At 45.4% G+C, this 15,303-nt stretch overlaps 1 protein-coding gene across 1 annotated transcript; it reads left to right on the top strand.

Moving 5' to 3' along the window:
* The first annotated feature begins 329 nt into the window (after positions 1-329).
* On the top strand, positions 330-14,579 carry MRPL45 (mitochondrial ribosomal protein L45). The gene is made up of 8 exons (XM_021067079.2): positions 330-406; positions 1,241-1,418; positions 2,133-2,250; positions 4,239-4,337; positions 11,651-11,699; positions 12,928-13,077; positions 13,729-13,902; positions 14,087-14,579. Exons 1-8 carry the CDS (start codon positions 341-343, stop codon positions 14,171-14,173), a joined length of 921 nt encoding a protein of 306 aa, XP_020922738.1. The 5' UTR covers positions 330-340; the 3' UTR covers positions 14,174-14,579.
* Positions 14,580-15,303: the final 724 nt, after the last annotated feature.

The following is a 15,303-nucleotide window of genomic DNA, read 5'->3' as shown; positions in this document are numbered from 1 at the left end:
GCAGCAACGTGCCAATTTTACAGGAAGGGAGTAACTCCCGGCCGCCAGAACGCCTGGTGCGCAAGCGCAGCTCTGGCTCCGCGCCCTCCGCTTGGCGCGTGACAACCGTGCTTCCCCCTGCCCCCAACGCCGTCTTACCACGCAGGCGCAGCCCTACTCCACTCCCCCACCCCGCCCCCCTCCCAGACGTGCACGTGCGCGTTCGCGCCTCTCGCACTTTGGAGGAGGGCGCGCGCCCTGGAAAATTCCACGGCCGCGCTAGCTCCACCCTTTGCGCCTTCTTTCCTGCCCCAGGCGCATCACTTTCAGTCTCCATCCCAGCTGCCTTTGCGCGAGCAAAATGGCAGCCCCCGTAACACGGGGCTTGTCTTGCTTACCCAGGGTTTTAGGATGGTGGTCTCGGCAGGTGGGTAGGGACGGGGGTGGATAGGACTCTTGGGGCTGGAGGAGTAGGAGAGAGTAGAGAGAAATACTCGCTTTGCAGTTGTCCTTCGTGAGTTTGGATGATATGAGTCGTACCTAGGCTAGGGAAGAGTTGAGGTAAACGGGACACAGCTACTGAGCTGTGTGGCTGAGTGGTGAGAGCCTCGGTATGGCCATGAGAGCGAGCAGTTTCTCGAGGATTAAGGTTTCTCCCGTTAAGTCTGGGTCAGACGAGCGTGAAGGTGTTAAAGGGGAGAGAATGGTTTGGAAGGTGGGCTCGCTTCCCTTTTATTTTTATAAATATTTCAATTGCACAGTGGCTGTACAGGAGAGAGTCTCGTACCTGCCTGAAGAAACCTCATGATCAGAGAGAAGAAACCTGGCCTTTGAAAGGGTTATTGATCACTTAGGAGCTAGAGCGACAGAGTAAAGTTTACAGTGAGGCTTTCAATAGAATGTAATCTGAGTAAATGTAGAGGAGATACCAAAGAGTTGGTGTTTAAGTTCCCCATCAGACTGAATGTTCTTTGAAAGCAAAAGCCTTGCTTTCATCAACTCTGCATCCCAGGGGTTTGGCATAGTCCTGTGCCATGGAAAGTACTAAAGGAAAGCCATGCGTAAACATTGGGTTGTGTTAGTAAAGTTACTTACTGCCTTTTAGTAAGAGACAGCCATAATTGTTAAGATAGTAGTGCATTTCCCCTTGTGACATGTGGCTTTATAATTGTTCCTAAGTCATTTTTTGGATGTGCCCTTTCTATCTCTGCTTAGAATTTGTGCAAGATTGATTATCTAACCTTTTTCTGCTATCCTCCAGCCAGTCTTGGTGACTCAGTCCACAGCAGTAGTTCCAGTGAGAACTAAAAAACGTTTCACACCCCCTACCTATCAACCCAAGTACAAATCAGAGAAGGAGTTTGTAGAACATGCCCGGAAAGCAGGACTGGTCATACCTCATGAACGTTTGGAGCGCCCCATACATCTAGCCTGTACAGGTGAGACATGGTATTTCTGAGACCCAGACCCAGTCCCCTTTTGTCAGAGATTTTCTTGGAGAGTAGAATGATTTGGCCTATGATTTTTTGTTTTTTGTTTTTTTTGGCTTTTTGTCTTTTGGCAATTTCTTGGGCCACTCCTGCAGTACATGGAGGTTCCCAGGCTTAGGGTGGAATCAGAGCTGTAGCCACCAGCCTACACCAGGGCCACAACAACTCGGGATCTGAACCATGTCTTCGACCTACACCACAGCTCACAGAAATGCCAGATCCTTAACCCACTGAGTGAGGCCAGGGATCGAACCCACAATCTCATGGTTCCTAGTCAGATTCGTCAGCCACTGAGCCATGACGGGAACTCCTTATTTGGGCTATGATTGAGAGCATTTAATTAACCACAGATTAAGTTCAGCTTCAATAATTAACATACACTACATTTTATGAGGTTATCTTTGACTGTGCTTTTAAATTATTCATTGAAGTGGCCTTTTACCTGGCGGGTAAAACTTCTCCATTTTGTATAAGAAGAAGCTCTGAGAGAAGACTAAAATTACCTTATTCTACTTTTTCTAATGCAGCATAAAACCTTCTACACGGGAAGTCTATTTCATTAGTCTGTTTTGTATCCAGAAGGGCTCCCAATTTTTTTTATGACCTCAAGATGACTTTTTCTCAATCTTTCAATGCTTTCTTAGTTTTCTCCTCTCTTTACAGCTGGTATCTTTGATGCCTATGTTCCTCCTGAGGGTGATGCCCGGATATCATCTCTTTCTAAGGAAGGACTGGCACAGAGAGCTGAGCGACTGAAGAAGAATGTGGCCTCACAATTGTCGTAAGTGTCTGAGATAGCTGGGGGTCACTATTAGAATAAAAATTTCTTGGCATTCCCACCGTGGTGCAGCAGAAACGAATCTGGCTAGGAACCATGAGGTTGCGGGTTCGATCCCTGGCCTGGCTCAGTGGGTTGAGGATCCGGCATTGTTATGAGCTGTGGTGTCGGTTGCAGATTCGGCTCGGATGTGGCATTGCTGTGGCTGTGGCATAGGATTGGACCCCTAGCCTGGGAACCTCCATACGCCTCAGGTGCGGCCCTTAAAAGGCAAAAGACAAAAAAAAAAATTTCTTAATCATCATTTTATTCCGGAGAGGCCATCTTGGGCTAACTGGGTTGGCTATAACTGGGCAATATTTTCTTCCTTTCTTTTCCTTTTTTTTTTTTTTTTTTTTTGTGCTTTTTAGGCCTGCACGCACAGGGGTGCAGGCCTAAAAAGCACCCACATATGGAGGTTCCCAGGCTAGGGGTTGAATTGGAGCTACAGCTGCTGGCCTACACCATAGCCACAGCAACACCAGATCCGAGCCACATCTGCAACGTACACCGTAGCTCACGGCAACGCTGGATCCTTAACCCACTGAGCGAGGCCAGGGATTGAACCCACAACCTCATGGTTCCTAGTCAGATTCATTTCAATTGTGCCACAACGGGAATGCCCCTGACAGTATTTAAATTATAGGTTCTTTAGGGTCATATGTAGATTTCTGTGCACAAGTATATTGAGTCAGTGTTAATTATTCATGTGGCCATAGCATATTTCTCTAAATACAGATCTTATTTCATCAACTCTTTTGCCTCACACTCCTTTGTGGTTCCCTGTTAACCTGAAGAATAAAATCTAGATTTCTTTTTTTTTTTTTTTTTTGCTTTTTAGGGCTGCACCTGCAGCATATGGAGGTTCCCAGGCTAGGGGTCCAATTGGAGCTACAGCTGCTGGCCTACGCCACAGCAACGTCTGTGACCTACACCACAGCCCACGGCAACGCCGGATCCTTAACCCACTGAGCGAGGCCAGGGTTCGAACCTGTCTTCTCATGGATATTAATCGGATTCGTTTCCACAAGGGGAACGCCCAAATCCAGATTTCGTTAGTAATATTCAGGGCTTTTCATAATTTGTCTCTTACCTTCCTCTCCAAAATCATCATCTCTCTCCTTATTTTCTTTTTCTCAAACTAATCTTCAGCATTTCCCAACTAATTGTCATCAACTATAATGAGGGAAAAAAAAAAAAAAACTAATTGCCAGTTCCTTGGCAATTGTGCTGTGTCTGTGTCTTGGCATATCCTTTTTTTGCCTGAAAATGTCTTTTTCTCTTAAAGTTCTCAAAAAGACTTCCTGGGGTCTTTTTGCGTCTGCCTTTGTTATAATTGTAACTGTACACATATTCTTACTACTTCTTTTTCTGTTTTTTTTAGGGCTGCACCCGTGGCATAATGGAGGTTCCCAGGCTAGGGGGTCAAGTCGGAACTGCAGCTGCCAGCCTACACCACAGTCATAGCAACACCAGATCAAGCCGTGTCTGTGACCTACACCACAGCTCATGGCAATGCTGGATCCTTAAGCCACTGAGCAAGGCCAGGGGTTGAACCCGCAACCTCATGGATCCTGGTCAAGTTCGTTTCCGTTGCGCCACAGTGGGAACTCCGAATAAGTGCATTTATATCATTTTTTTTAATTTCACATATAAGTGATATCTTAGAATATTTGCCTTTCTGTAAGATTCTTTTAAATCTTCCTTCTATCATCCATTCTAATAATTATCTTTCCCAACTACATAACCATCTAAGCTATTGATTTTAAAAAAATGTATCTGATAGAGAGTTCTCGTCATGGCACAGCGGAAATGAATCCGACTAGGAACCATGAGGTCGCAGGTTTGATCCCTGGCCTCCCTCAGTGGGTTAAGGGTCCAGTGTTGCCATGAGCTGTGGTGTAGGCTGGCATTGTCTTCTTTAGAATAAATTCTCATGTTTAATTTTACAGAATCCGCAAGATAAGAGAAAGTGATCCTAATTTTAAAATTAAGGACTTCCCTGAAAAAGCCAAGGATATCTTCATTGAAGCGCACCTGTGTCTAAACAAGTACGTGAACTCCCTGTTTTATACCGGTTATGTTCTGAGCAGCTGTTGCTCTGGGCACAGAGTTTTCTTTCCTTCAGATAAGAGTTCTAGAGTGGGAGCACTTCCTCTGTGGGAAATAATTGGAGCCTGGAGCTATCCTTGACTCCTCTCATGGCTTCTGGGAGTTTTTACCATTCGGTCTGGCTTAGCTTCACCAGCAGGTGTTGGGACTCGGCTGAACTGCTACTATTTTCATCCCATCTAATTCCTAATTCATCTTGACCTTTTTTGTGTTCATACCTTGTGTAAATGTACATTTCCTTTGCTTAATTATTTTGAATACACTTCTTTTAAAATTCCCTGGAGTTCCCATCGTGGTGCAGTGGTTAACGAATCCGACTAGGAACCATGAGGTTGCGGGTTCGATCCCTGCCCTTGCTCAGTGGGTTAATGATCCGGTGTTGCCGTGAGCTGTGGTGTAGGTTGCAGACGTGGCTCGGATCCCGAGTTGCTGTGGCTCTGGTGTAGGCCGGTGGCTACAGCTCCGATTAGACCCCTAGCCTGGGAACCTCCATATGCCGCTGGAGCGGCCCAAGAAATAGCAACAACAACAACAAAAAAGACAAAAGACAAAAAATAAAATAAAATAAAATAAAATTCCCAACTTGGAGATCCCGTCGTGGCTCAGTGGTTAACAAATCCGACTGGGAACCGTGAGGTTTTGGGTTCGATCCCTGGCCTTGCTCAGTGGGTTAAGGATCCGGTGTTGTCGTGAGCCGTGGTGTAGGTTGCAGACGTGCCTCAGATCCCCGAGTTGCTGTGGCTGTGGTGTAGACCAGTGGCTACAGCTCCGATTGGACCCCTAGCCTGGGAACCTCCACATGCCTTGGAAGCGGCCCAAAGAAATGGCAAAAAGACCAAAAAAAAAAAAATTTCCGACTTTTTCTTGATCTAACCAGGAGAGAAGTCAAGGCTGCTAGAGAGTTGGAAAATCAACACGAGGGGCCTGAAATAATCTTTTTTTTTTTTTTTTCCTGCTTTTTAGGGCCACACCTGCAGCATATGGAGGTTCGTAGGCTGGGGTAGAATTGGAGCAGTAGGTGCAGGCCTATACCACAGCCACAGCAACTCAGGATCTGAGCTGCATCTGCAGCCTACACCACAGCTCACGGCAATGCCGGATCCTTAACCCACTGAGTGAGGCCAGGATTCGAACCTGCATCCTTATGGATGCTAGTCAGGTTCATTTCCATGAGCCATTACAGGCACTACCTTTTTGCTTTTCTTTTAAAAAACGTTTTAAATTGTGAAATTTTGGGAGTTCCTGTCATGGCTCAGCCAAAACGAATCTGACTAGCATCCGTGAGGATGCAGGTTCCATCCTTGGCTTTATTCAGTGGGTTAAGGGTCCAGTGTTGTCATGAGCTGGGGTGTAGGTCGTAGACGTGGCTTAGATCCTGCGTTGCTGTGGCTGTGATGAAGGCTGGCAGCTGAAGCTTCAATTCGACCCCTAGACTGGAATCTTCCATGCTGCAGATGTGGCCCTAAAAAACAAAAACAAACAAAAGAAATGTGAAATATTGGGTACATATAAAAAAGTGCCATTCGAGGTACTAGATGTTTACATTTTGCCATATCTTTTTTTTTCTTTTTTTAAGATTTTAATTTTTTTCACTATTTGATTTACAGTATTCCGTCAATTTCCACTGTACCACAAAGTGACCCAGTCATACATATATTCTCTTTCTCACATTATCCTCTGTTATGTTTCATGACAAGTGATTAGATATAGTTCCCTATGCTATACAGCAGGCTCATTTTGCCATATCTGAATGCCTGATTAGGGGAGGGGACAAGGATAAAGCTTTATAGCTAAAGGCCCAGCCTCCCCATTCTTTTCCTTCCTAGGGAGAACCACTATCCTATCATTCCCATGAAGTTTTTTTTGGTTTTTTTTTTTTTTTGTCTTTTTGCCGTTTCTTGGGCTGCTCCTGCGGCATATGGAGGTTCCCAGGCTGGGGGTCTAATTGGAGTTGTAGCCACTGGCCTAGGTCAGAGCCACAGCAACGTGGGATCCGAGCCCCATCTGCAGCCTACACCACAGCTCACAGCAACGCCAGATCCTTAATCCACAGAGCAAGGCCAGGGACCGAACCCGCAACCTCATGGTTCCTAGTCAGATTCATTAACCACTGCGCCATGACAGGAGCTCCTCCCATGAACATTTTTATACTTTCATCATGTATACATATGAATAAACAACGTACAGCATTGTTTAATGTATTGCAAAAATTTATATGAAGGCTGTATGTTTTTGTTTTTTGCTTTTTTTTAGGGCCTCACCCACAGCATATGGAAGTTCCCAGGCTAGGGGTGTGATTGGAGCTGCAGCTGCCATCCTCTGCCACAGCCACAGCCACACTGGATCCAAGCCGCATCTGTGACCTACACCACAGCTCCTAGCAACGCTGGATCCTTAACCCACTGAGTGGGGCCAGGGATTGAACCTGCATCCTCATGGATACTGGTCAGGTTTGTTTCCACTGAGCCAAGATGGAACTCCGGGATTTTTCTTAAAAGGGCTTTATCATGTTGAGAAAGGTAATTTCTTTTTTTCTGTATGTGTGTGTCTTGTCTTTATAAGGACGCACCTGCGGCATATTGAGGTTCCCAGGCTAGGGGTCCAATTGGTGCTGTTGTTGCCGGCCTACACCAGAGCCACAGCAATGCCAGATCCAAGCCGTGTCTGTGACCTACACCACAGCTAACGGTAACGCCACATCTTTAACCTATTGAGCAAGGCCAGGGATCGAACCCGCACCCTCATGGTTCCTAGTTGGATTCGTTTCCGCTGCACCACAGCGGGAACTCTGAGAAAGGTAACTTCTAGTCCTAGTTCATTGAATGTTTTTATCATGAAAATGTGTTGGATTTTGTCAAATGCTTTTCATCTTCAGCTGAGATAGTCATGTTGGTTTTCTCCTTTCATTTTATTATGTGGTGTATTACATTGATTTTCTTATGTTAAACCACCCTTGCATTCTAGAGATAACTCCTACTTGGTCGTGATGAGTAATCCTTTTAGTGTGATGTTGAAATTTGGTTTGCTAGTATTTTGTTGATTTATCCTCATAAGGGATTTTGGCCTATAGGTTTTTGGGTTTTTTTTTTTTTTGGTCTAAAAGAGCATACCCACGCCATGTGCAGGTTCCCAGGCTTGGGGTCCAGTTGGGGCTGTAGCTGCCAGCCACAGTGACAGCAATGCCAGATCTGAACCATATCTGCGACCTACACCACAGCTCACGGCAACTCCAGATCCTTAACCCACTGAGTGAGGCCAGGGAACAAACCTGTGTTCTCATGGATATTAGTTGAGTTCATTACTTCTGAGCCATGGTAGGAACTCTCCCTGTAGTAAATTTTTAATTTCATTTACTATACTTTTAAGTCTAGAATTTGGTTCTTTCTCATAATTTCTATCTCTTTATTGATATTCTTATTTTGTACATTGTTTTCTGATTTTCTTTAGTTCTTTGTTTATAGTTTCGTTTATTCATTTATCTCAATGAGTATAAGTAGGATAGTTGATTTAACACCTTTTTTTTTTTTTTTTTTTTTTTTTGTCTTTTTAGGGCTGCACCAGTGGTGTATGGAGGTTCCCAGGTTAGAAGTCGAATCGGAGCTGTAGCCTCTGGCCTACACCACGGCCACAGCAACGTGGGATCTGAGCTGCATCTGCGACCTACACCACAGCTCATGGCAACGCCAGATCCTTAACCCACTGAGCGAGGCCAGGGATCGAACCCATGTCCTCCTGGATGCTAGTAGGGTTTGTTAACCACTGAGCCATGAACTTCTGATTTAACATCTTTGACTAATAATTCCAGTGTCTGGGCTTCCTCAGGTATGGTTTCTGTCAAATATTTTTTTTCTGTGGATAGGTCATGCCTTCGTGTTTCTTTTTTTACTTTGTTTTTTTAATATGATTTTTATTTTTTCTGTTGTAGTTGGTTTACAGTGTTGTCAGTTTTCTGCTGTACAGCAAAATGATCCAGTCTCACACACACACATATATATATATTCTTTTTCTGACATTATTCGCCATCGTGCTCCATCATAAGTGACTAGATATAGTTCCCAGTGCTATATAGCAGGATCTCATTGCTTATCCATTCCAAATGCAATTGTTTGCATCTATTAACCCCAGATTCCCAGTCCATCCCACTCCTTCCCCCTCCCCCTTGGCAACCACAAGTCTGTTCTCCAAGTCACATCAGTTTCTTTTCTGGGTAGGGTCATTTGTGCCACATATTAGATTCCACATTTGTGATGTCATATGGTATTTGCCTTTCTCTTCCTTTTTTTTCTTTTTACTTTTTGACATTTCTTGGGCCGCTCCTGCGGCATATGGAGGTTCCCAGGCTAGGGATTGAACCGGAGCTGTAGCCACCAGCCCACGCCAGAGCCACAGCAATGCAGGATCCGAGCTGCGAATGCAACCCACACCACAGCTCACAGCAACACCGGTTCAACCCACTGAGCAAGGGCAGGGACCAAACCTGCAACCTCATGGTTCCCAGTCGGACTCGTCAACCACTGTGCCACGACAGGAACTCCTGCCTTTCTCTTTCTGACTTTCTTCACTTAGTATGAGAGTCTGTAGTTCCATCCACGTTGCTGCAAATGGCATTATTTTGTTCTTTTTTATGACCAAGTAGTATTCTATTGTGTATATATACTACGTCTTCTTAATCCAATCATCTGTCATGGACATTTAGGTTGTTTCCATGTCTTGGTATTGTGAATAGTGCTGCAGTGAACATACAGGTGCATGTGTCTTTTTCTATGAAAGTTTTGTCTGGATGTATGCCCAAGAGTGGGATTGCTGGTCATACGATAGTTCTATATTTACTTTTCTAAGGCACCTCCATACTGTTTTCCATAGTGGTTGTACCAGTTTATAGTGTAGGAGGGTTCCCTCTTCTCCACATCCTTTGCAGCATTTGTTGTGGACTTGGTAATGATGGTCATTGTAACTGGTGTGAGGTGGTATCTCATAGTACTTTTGATTTGCATTTCTCTAATAATCAGTGATGTTGAGCATTTTTTCATGTGCTCGTTGGCCAGATATCTTTATATCTTCTTTGGAGAAATGTCTATTCAGGTCTTTTGCCCATTTTTCCATTGGATTGTTGGTTTTCTTGCTGTTGAGTTGTATCTTTATTTACTTTGTAAAATTCTTTTGAGAGCTAGACATTCTGAGTAATATCATGAAGTAACTCTGGAAGTCAGATTCCTCCTCTCCTCAGGAATTGCTGACTTTGCTCATTAGTGCCGCTGCCATCCATTTGTGACTTTTCTAAACTAACATTGCTAAGTATGCATTCTTTGTTGGGGGTAGTCATTGAAGTTTCTGTCCTATTATCTCTGCAGTCAGCCCAGTGACCTGACAAAAATTTCCTAAATTGTCTGGCTGAATAAAAACAAAACAGGTGTTCTTGTCCCTTTATCCCTTTAAATCTTCTGCTTGATGTCAGGGGGAAAAGCTGCTGTAGCCAGCAGGGCTGAAACCAGGGCAGCATTTGCTCTGGTCTCTTTGTGATCCAACTAGACTGACCAAAATGTGCAGCTCAGAATTTTGGAGGGCAAGGCCCCCAGTACCTGCCCTAGCACCAGCCATCCACTCCAGGAACATGGCAGGGCCGAGGGAAGGAGAAGGACAGGTTTGCACATGTCCTTAAATCCAGGGTCACTGGTTTCTCCCTTCAAGCACTGCCCTAGTTGTTCATAAATATCTAGTCAACATCCAGAGTCCTGAAATTGTGGTTTTGATCATTTTTTTCTAATTGATCAGTTGTTTCCGTGGAGGGATCTACCCTCAGTGCTTCCTGCTCTGTCGTTTTGCTTAATGTCTCTGTCTTTGGTTTTGCTAGATCGAGTCCAGAACACTTTGTAATGTTTCATTGTAAACTTTGGTTTAGTGGAGAGTGTTTCTTCTGAGGGATTTCCAAACAACTTAAGATGGGAGTATGCTTCTAGAGAGGTTTTGTTTCTGTCAGATACTCAAGGGATATCATTCCCAGGTATCAGTTAATTTCTTAGCTTAGGTATTCTTTTTTTTTTTTGGCTGTGCCCAAAGCATACAAAAATCCCAAGCCAGGGATTAAATCCATGCCACAGCAGTAACAATGACGGATCCTTAACTGCTAAGCCACTGGGAAACTCCTTGGCTTACGAATTCTTGCACCACAGATAAATTCTGTGTCCATATCTGTGGATAATGTGGGTTTAGGGCTTTAGTTTTTTAATTTTGGGGGGGTTGTTTTTAGATCCCCCCCACTCCCCGACTCCTCAAGATCTCTAGACAGAGGGAAGCTTTCTCTCTAGGTTGGTAGACTATTTTTCTAGGTTCCCTTTCTCATAGGTGCAAGACTCCTTTTTTTTTTTTTTTTTTTCTTGGCTTTTTGTCTTTTTTTTAGGGCTGCACCCGTGGCATATAGAGGTTCCCAGGCTAGGGGTCTAATCAGAGCTACGGCTGCCAGCCTACACCACAGCCACAGCAATGGAGGATCTGAGCCGTGTCTTTGACCTATATCACACCTCACAGCAACGCTGGATCCTTAACCCCCTGATCGAGGTCAGGGATCGAACCCACAACCTCATGGTTCCTAGTTGGATTTGTTAACCATTGAGCCATGATGGGAACACCAGTACAGGACTCTTTTGGAGGTCATTCAGGGATCTCAGTTCCAACTCTCTGTCCTTCCAGTGTCCAAGGTTTCAGGAAAAGTCAAACTTTAGCCAGCAGATCCTATTTCTGGATCCCTTAAGCGTCTCTTATGCTGCTGTGGTATCAGGTTGTGTTTTTTCCCTTCTGCTTTTATTTCCCACTTCCTTTCTGGCATCTGGAGATTTTAAAATGTGTGTGTGCACGTGTTTTCTCTCCAGCCTTTCTGTCTTTTTTTTTTTTTTTTTTTTAAGGGCTGTATCTGCAGCATATGGAAATTCCCAGGCTAGGGGTCAAATGGGAGCTATAGCTGCTGGTCTACACCACAGCAATGCCAGATCCGACCACATTTTCGACCTACACCACAGCTCACAGCAATGCCAGATCCTTAACCTACTGAGCGAGGCCAGGGTTGGAACCTGCGTCCTCACGGATACTAGCCAGGGATTGTTACTGCTGAGCCACGATGGGAGCTCTACTAGTTGGATTCTTAACCTGCTGAGCCACAACAGGAACTCCCTTAAAAATTTTAGGGTGTGTGCAGCCCTAAAAAGACCAAAAAAAAAAAAGAGCAAGAGTCAGTGATATATATCTTTTTCCTTTTTAGCTCAGACCATGACCGGCTTCATACCTTGGTAACCGAAAACTGCTTTCCGGTAGGTTCTCATGCTTCTTAAAACTGTGGGATGCCTGAGCAGACATTGTCTAGATATCACCTCTGGTTTTCTTAAAGATCGGTTTTGAAAGTGCAGGAAGTTTAAAGCAAAAAGTTGAAGTTTGATTATTTTTGGCTGCATGATAAAGACTTGAAATGGAGTCTTGTAAGGGCCATGCAAATGAAGGAAGCGGAAGTCCCTCAGCAGACAGTCCTGAGGCTCCAGGTCCTGGGATCAGGGTACAGGGCCACATTAGGCCAGCCCCGCCCATGTCTTTTCAGCCAGAAAGGATTTGACAGATATTTATGAGGCCTACATTGTGTGATAACAGGAGTGCCAGGGGAGTTCCCTGATGGCTCAGCATATCTGGTGTTGTCCCTGCTGTGGCTCGGGATGCTGCTGTGGCGCAGGTTCGATCCCTGGCCCAGGAACCTCTGCATGTCGCTGGCGTGGCTAACAAAAAACAAACAGAAGAATAACGGGGTGCCAGGTGCTTTAGGAGACCCCCCCCCAAGAATGAGGACTTTACGGTTCAGTTAGAGGTTTAAGAATAAGAACCTCAGTTTCTGTCAGTTCTGCCTCACCTCCCCAGGGACAAGTATAGCTTACGGTGTCTTAGCAGGTTAGCCTTTATATTCCTATAAAATCCCATCTTTCACTGCCAAAAGGTGAAAGAATCAAAACCCCAAACCTGAGCAGTCAACAGAAATGCATGCAGTAATGAGCAGGTTATGAAGGGGTAATGGCATAGTAGGTAAGCTGGTAGTTTGGAGTGTGCTTTTCATTGATTTGGAGAAGGGTCTTGAGTTGTGACTTAGAAATGAAAAGAGAGGAGTTCCCGTTGTGGCCTACCTGATTATGTACCCAGCTAGTACCCGTGAGGATGCAGGTTTGATCCCTGGCCTTGCTCCATGGATTAAGGATCTGGTGTTGGCATCGAGCTGTGGCTTAGGCTGCAGATGCGGCTTGAATCTGATGGTTTTGCAGCCCTAAAAAGAAAACAAAAAAAAAGAAGAGAAATGAAAAAAAGTTGTTGTGAGGTGAACTTGAGTAGTAGCTTCAGTGCAACTTGGAAAGGTGAGAGAGAAAACAAGCCCCAGAAAGCATTTGGGAGGAAGTGTTGCATGTGGACTGTAATATTGCAAGAAATGAGAGCAAGTGTGGAAATCAGCAGCGTCTTCCTAGCAGGGAGGAAAAATCCAGTTGAACTCTTCTCCTCTGCCCTCAGGATATGGTCTGGGACATCAGATACAAGACTGTCCGGTGGAGCTTCGTAGAATCTTTAGAGCCACCCCAGGTGGTGCAGGTTCGCTGTTCGAGTCTGATGAACCAGGGCAACATCTATGGCCAGGTCACCGTCCGCATGCACACTCGGCAGGTAGAGGCACCAGTCTGCTTTCCTCCCCGCTTTTCTTCACTCTTGGTTTGGGCACCTGCCTCCGAGTCCTGGATACAGCTGCCCGGGACCGTGAGTTTTAAGGAAAGGTTCACCATGGCCTTTTTTTTTTTTTTTTTTTAATTTTGAGGGCCACACCCGCAGCATATGGAGGTTCCCAGGCTAGGGGCCCAGTCGGAGCTGTAGCTGCCAGCCTACGCCACAGCCATAGCAATGCTGGATCCTTAACCCATTGAGTGAGGCCAGGGATTGAACCTGAAACCTGGTTCCTAGTTGGATTCGTTTCCTCTGAGCCACGACGGGAACTCCGAGGTTCACCATGGTCTTGCTTGCCCTCTCTCTGCGCCTTCCCGCCGCTAGATGTTAGCTTTGCAACAACAGTGTGAGGCTTTTCTAACCCACCCTTCCTGACTCCCTCCCACCTACTTCCAACCCTTTCACCCCAATCAGAAACCATCTAAGAGTAAAGTGTCAGTGGTTGATCCGTCAGTCTAGATTCAGAAATCTGAAAACACTTGTTTCTGTCCATTAAATTTTTTTGTTCTGGTTGTTTCAAAAATAGTTGTGTGGCAAAGAGGAAAAAAAAAAAAAGCTCTGAGAACTAACAGACTAGGTTTACTTTCACTCTTGCAGACTCTGGCCATCTATGACCGGTTTGGCCGGTTGATGTATGGACAGGAAGATGTGCCCAGGGATGTCCTGGAGTATGTTGTCTTTGAAAAGCACCTGGTGGACCCTTATGGGAGCTGGCGAATGCATGGCAAGATCATTCCCCCATGGGCACCCCCTAAGCAGCCCATCCTTAAGGTAAAGTACATTGTGTGGTTTACAACACGGCATCCTAAGCCACCCATGCTGGGCTCTGCCTAGTGGAGAGAGGGGGTGATGCAGGGTCAGGGAAGAGGAATCCTCCTGTTGGGAGTGGGCCTGAATCTCTCCTGGGTAAGCCATGGACTTAGATGGTACATAACTCAGCTTCCTGCTCTTTCAGACGGTGATGATACCTGGCCCCCAGCTGAAACCCTGGGAAGAGTTTGAAGAGCCACAAGGAGAGGTCCATAAGCCTCAGCCTGCGTGACGGCGAAATGACTCCTGAGGTGAAGCCTGGGTGATGAGATGGCTGGAAGCTGTGAAGTCTAAGAACCTGGGAGCTGTGAAGTCATCTGTCTTCTTCCTGCCGTAGAAAGAACTACCTTTGCTCTCTCTTGCTCTGCGTGGCTCTTCTGGGCAGTCTTGTTGTCAGTAACCACTGCTGATGGCTGGGCCCTGGTAGGTGGGTCCTGTGCACAGCCATGGACCCTCTTCTTCTTTAAATCTTATATCCAGCTTCTGACTCTGGATGAGAAACAATGTGGTTCAGAGAGCATCTGATTATCAGCTTTTCCCACAGCAAGAACTGTCAGGAGCAAACTGGCTAACTTTCATTTCTCATTACAGGGCAGGGATCAGAGTTTGAAATAAAACACTGTCAGGTGTTGGACAAATTGTGATAAGTCCTGTGCATTTCTCCTAGTTCAGGCTGGAAGTAGACTAGCCTTCAAAATGGCAGAAATGGAAGTTATCTTAATTGTGAGTGATGAGACTTTTAGGAAATCCAGACTTGGGAAAAATTAGTGTTTATAAAAATGGTATCATTTAAGAGGGTCTTTTCTCATATACTGACTGAATCAGCATTTGTATTTCACAAATGAGTGTAAATCCAAAAAAAATCATTTCTCCCTCAGCCTTTGTATTTTTTTTTTTTTTTATTTTTTTGCTTTTTATGGCTGCACCTGCAGCATATGGAGGTTCCCAGGCTAGTGGTCAAATCGGAGCTGCAGCTGGCAGCCTACTCCACAGCCACAGCAATGCAGGATCCAAGCTGCGTCTGCGACCTACACCACAGCTCACAGCAACGCCAGATCCTTAACCCACTGAGCGAGGCCAGATATCAAACCCGCAACCTCATGGTTCCTGGTAGGATTCGTTTCTCCTGCGCCACGACAGGAACTCTGTATTTTTTTCTTAATTATCAGCTCCATTCTGGTGTGATCCCAGGAAACATTGGGGGAGGCAGGGATCAGGGAAGTGTTGATGCATTTGGAAGATCCATCAGTGAGACTTGGTTTCCTGATTTCTAGCACCTTTTGGAGATGGTGGCTATTTTTCCAGACTGCACTGGAAGCAAAGGTACCGGACTATGGACCTGTGTAGTGTCAAACAGTGCAG

Source organism: Sus scrofa, chromosome 12, assembly GCF_054392235.1.
Source record: "Sus scrofa isolate SSC_HxYL_T2T_F1_AM1 chromosome 12, Sscrofa_HxYL_maternal_Yorkshire_Landrace_v2.0, whole genome shotgun sequence".
In the NCBI taxonomy this organism is placed as follows: domain Eukaryota; kingdom Metazoa; phylum Chordata; class Mammalia; order Artiodactyla; family Suidae; genus Sus; species Sus scrofa.
This window is presented reverse-complemented; position numbering and strand designations above follow the sequence as displayed.

What these genes read in the sequence shown, in the direction of transcription:
- MRPL45 (XM_021067079.2), top strand. Translation starts at nt 341, where the DNA reads ATGGCAGCCCCCGTAACACGGGGCTTGTCTTGCTTACCCAGGGTTTTA. An exon ending in TAGGATGGTGGTCTCGGCAG is followed by an intron (nt 407 to 1,240) that starts GTGGGTAGGGAC and finishes GCTATCCTCCAG; the next exon opens with CCAGTCTTGGTGACTCAGTC. An exon ending in CTAAGCAGCCCATCCTTAAG is followed by an intron (nt 13,903 to 14,086) that starts GTAAAGTACATT and finishes CTGCTCTTTCAG; the next exon opens with ACGGTGATGATACCTGGCCC.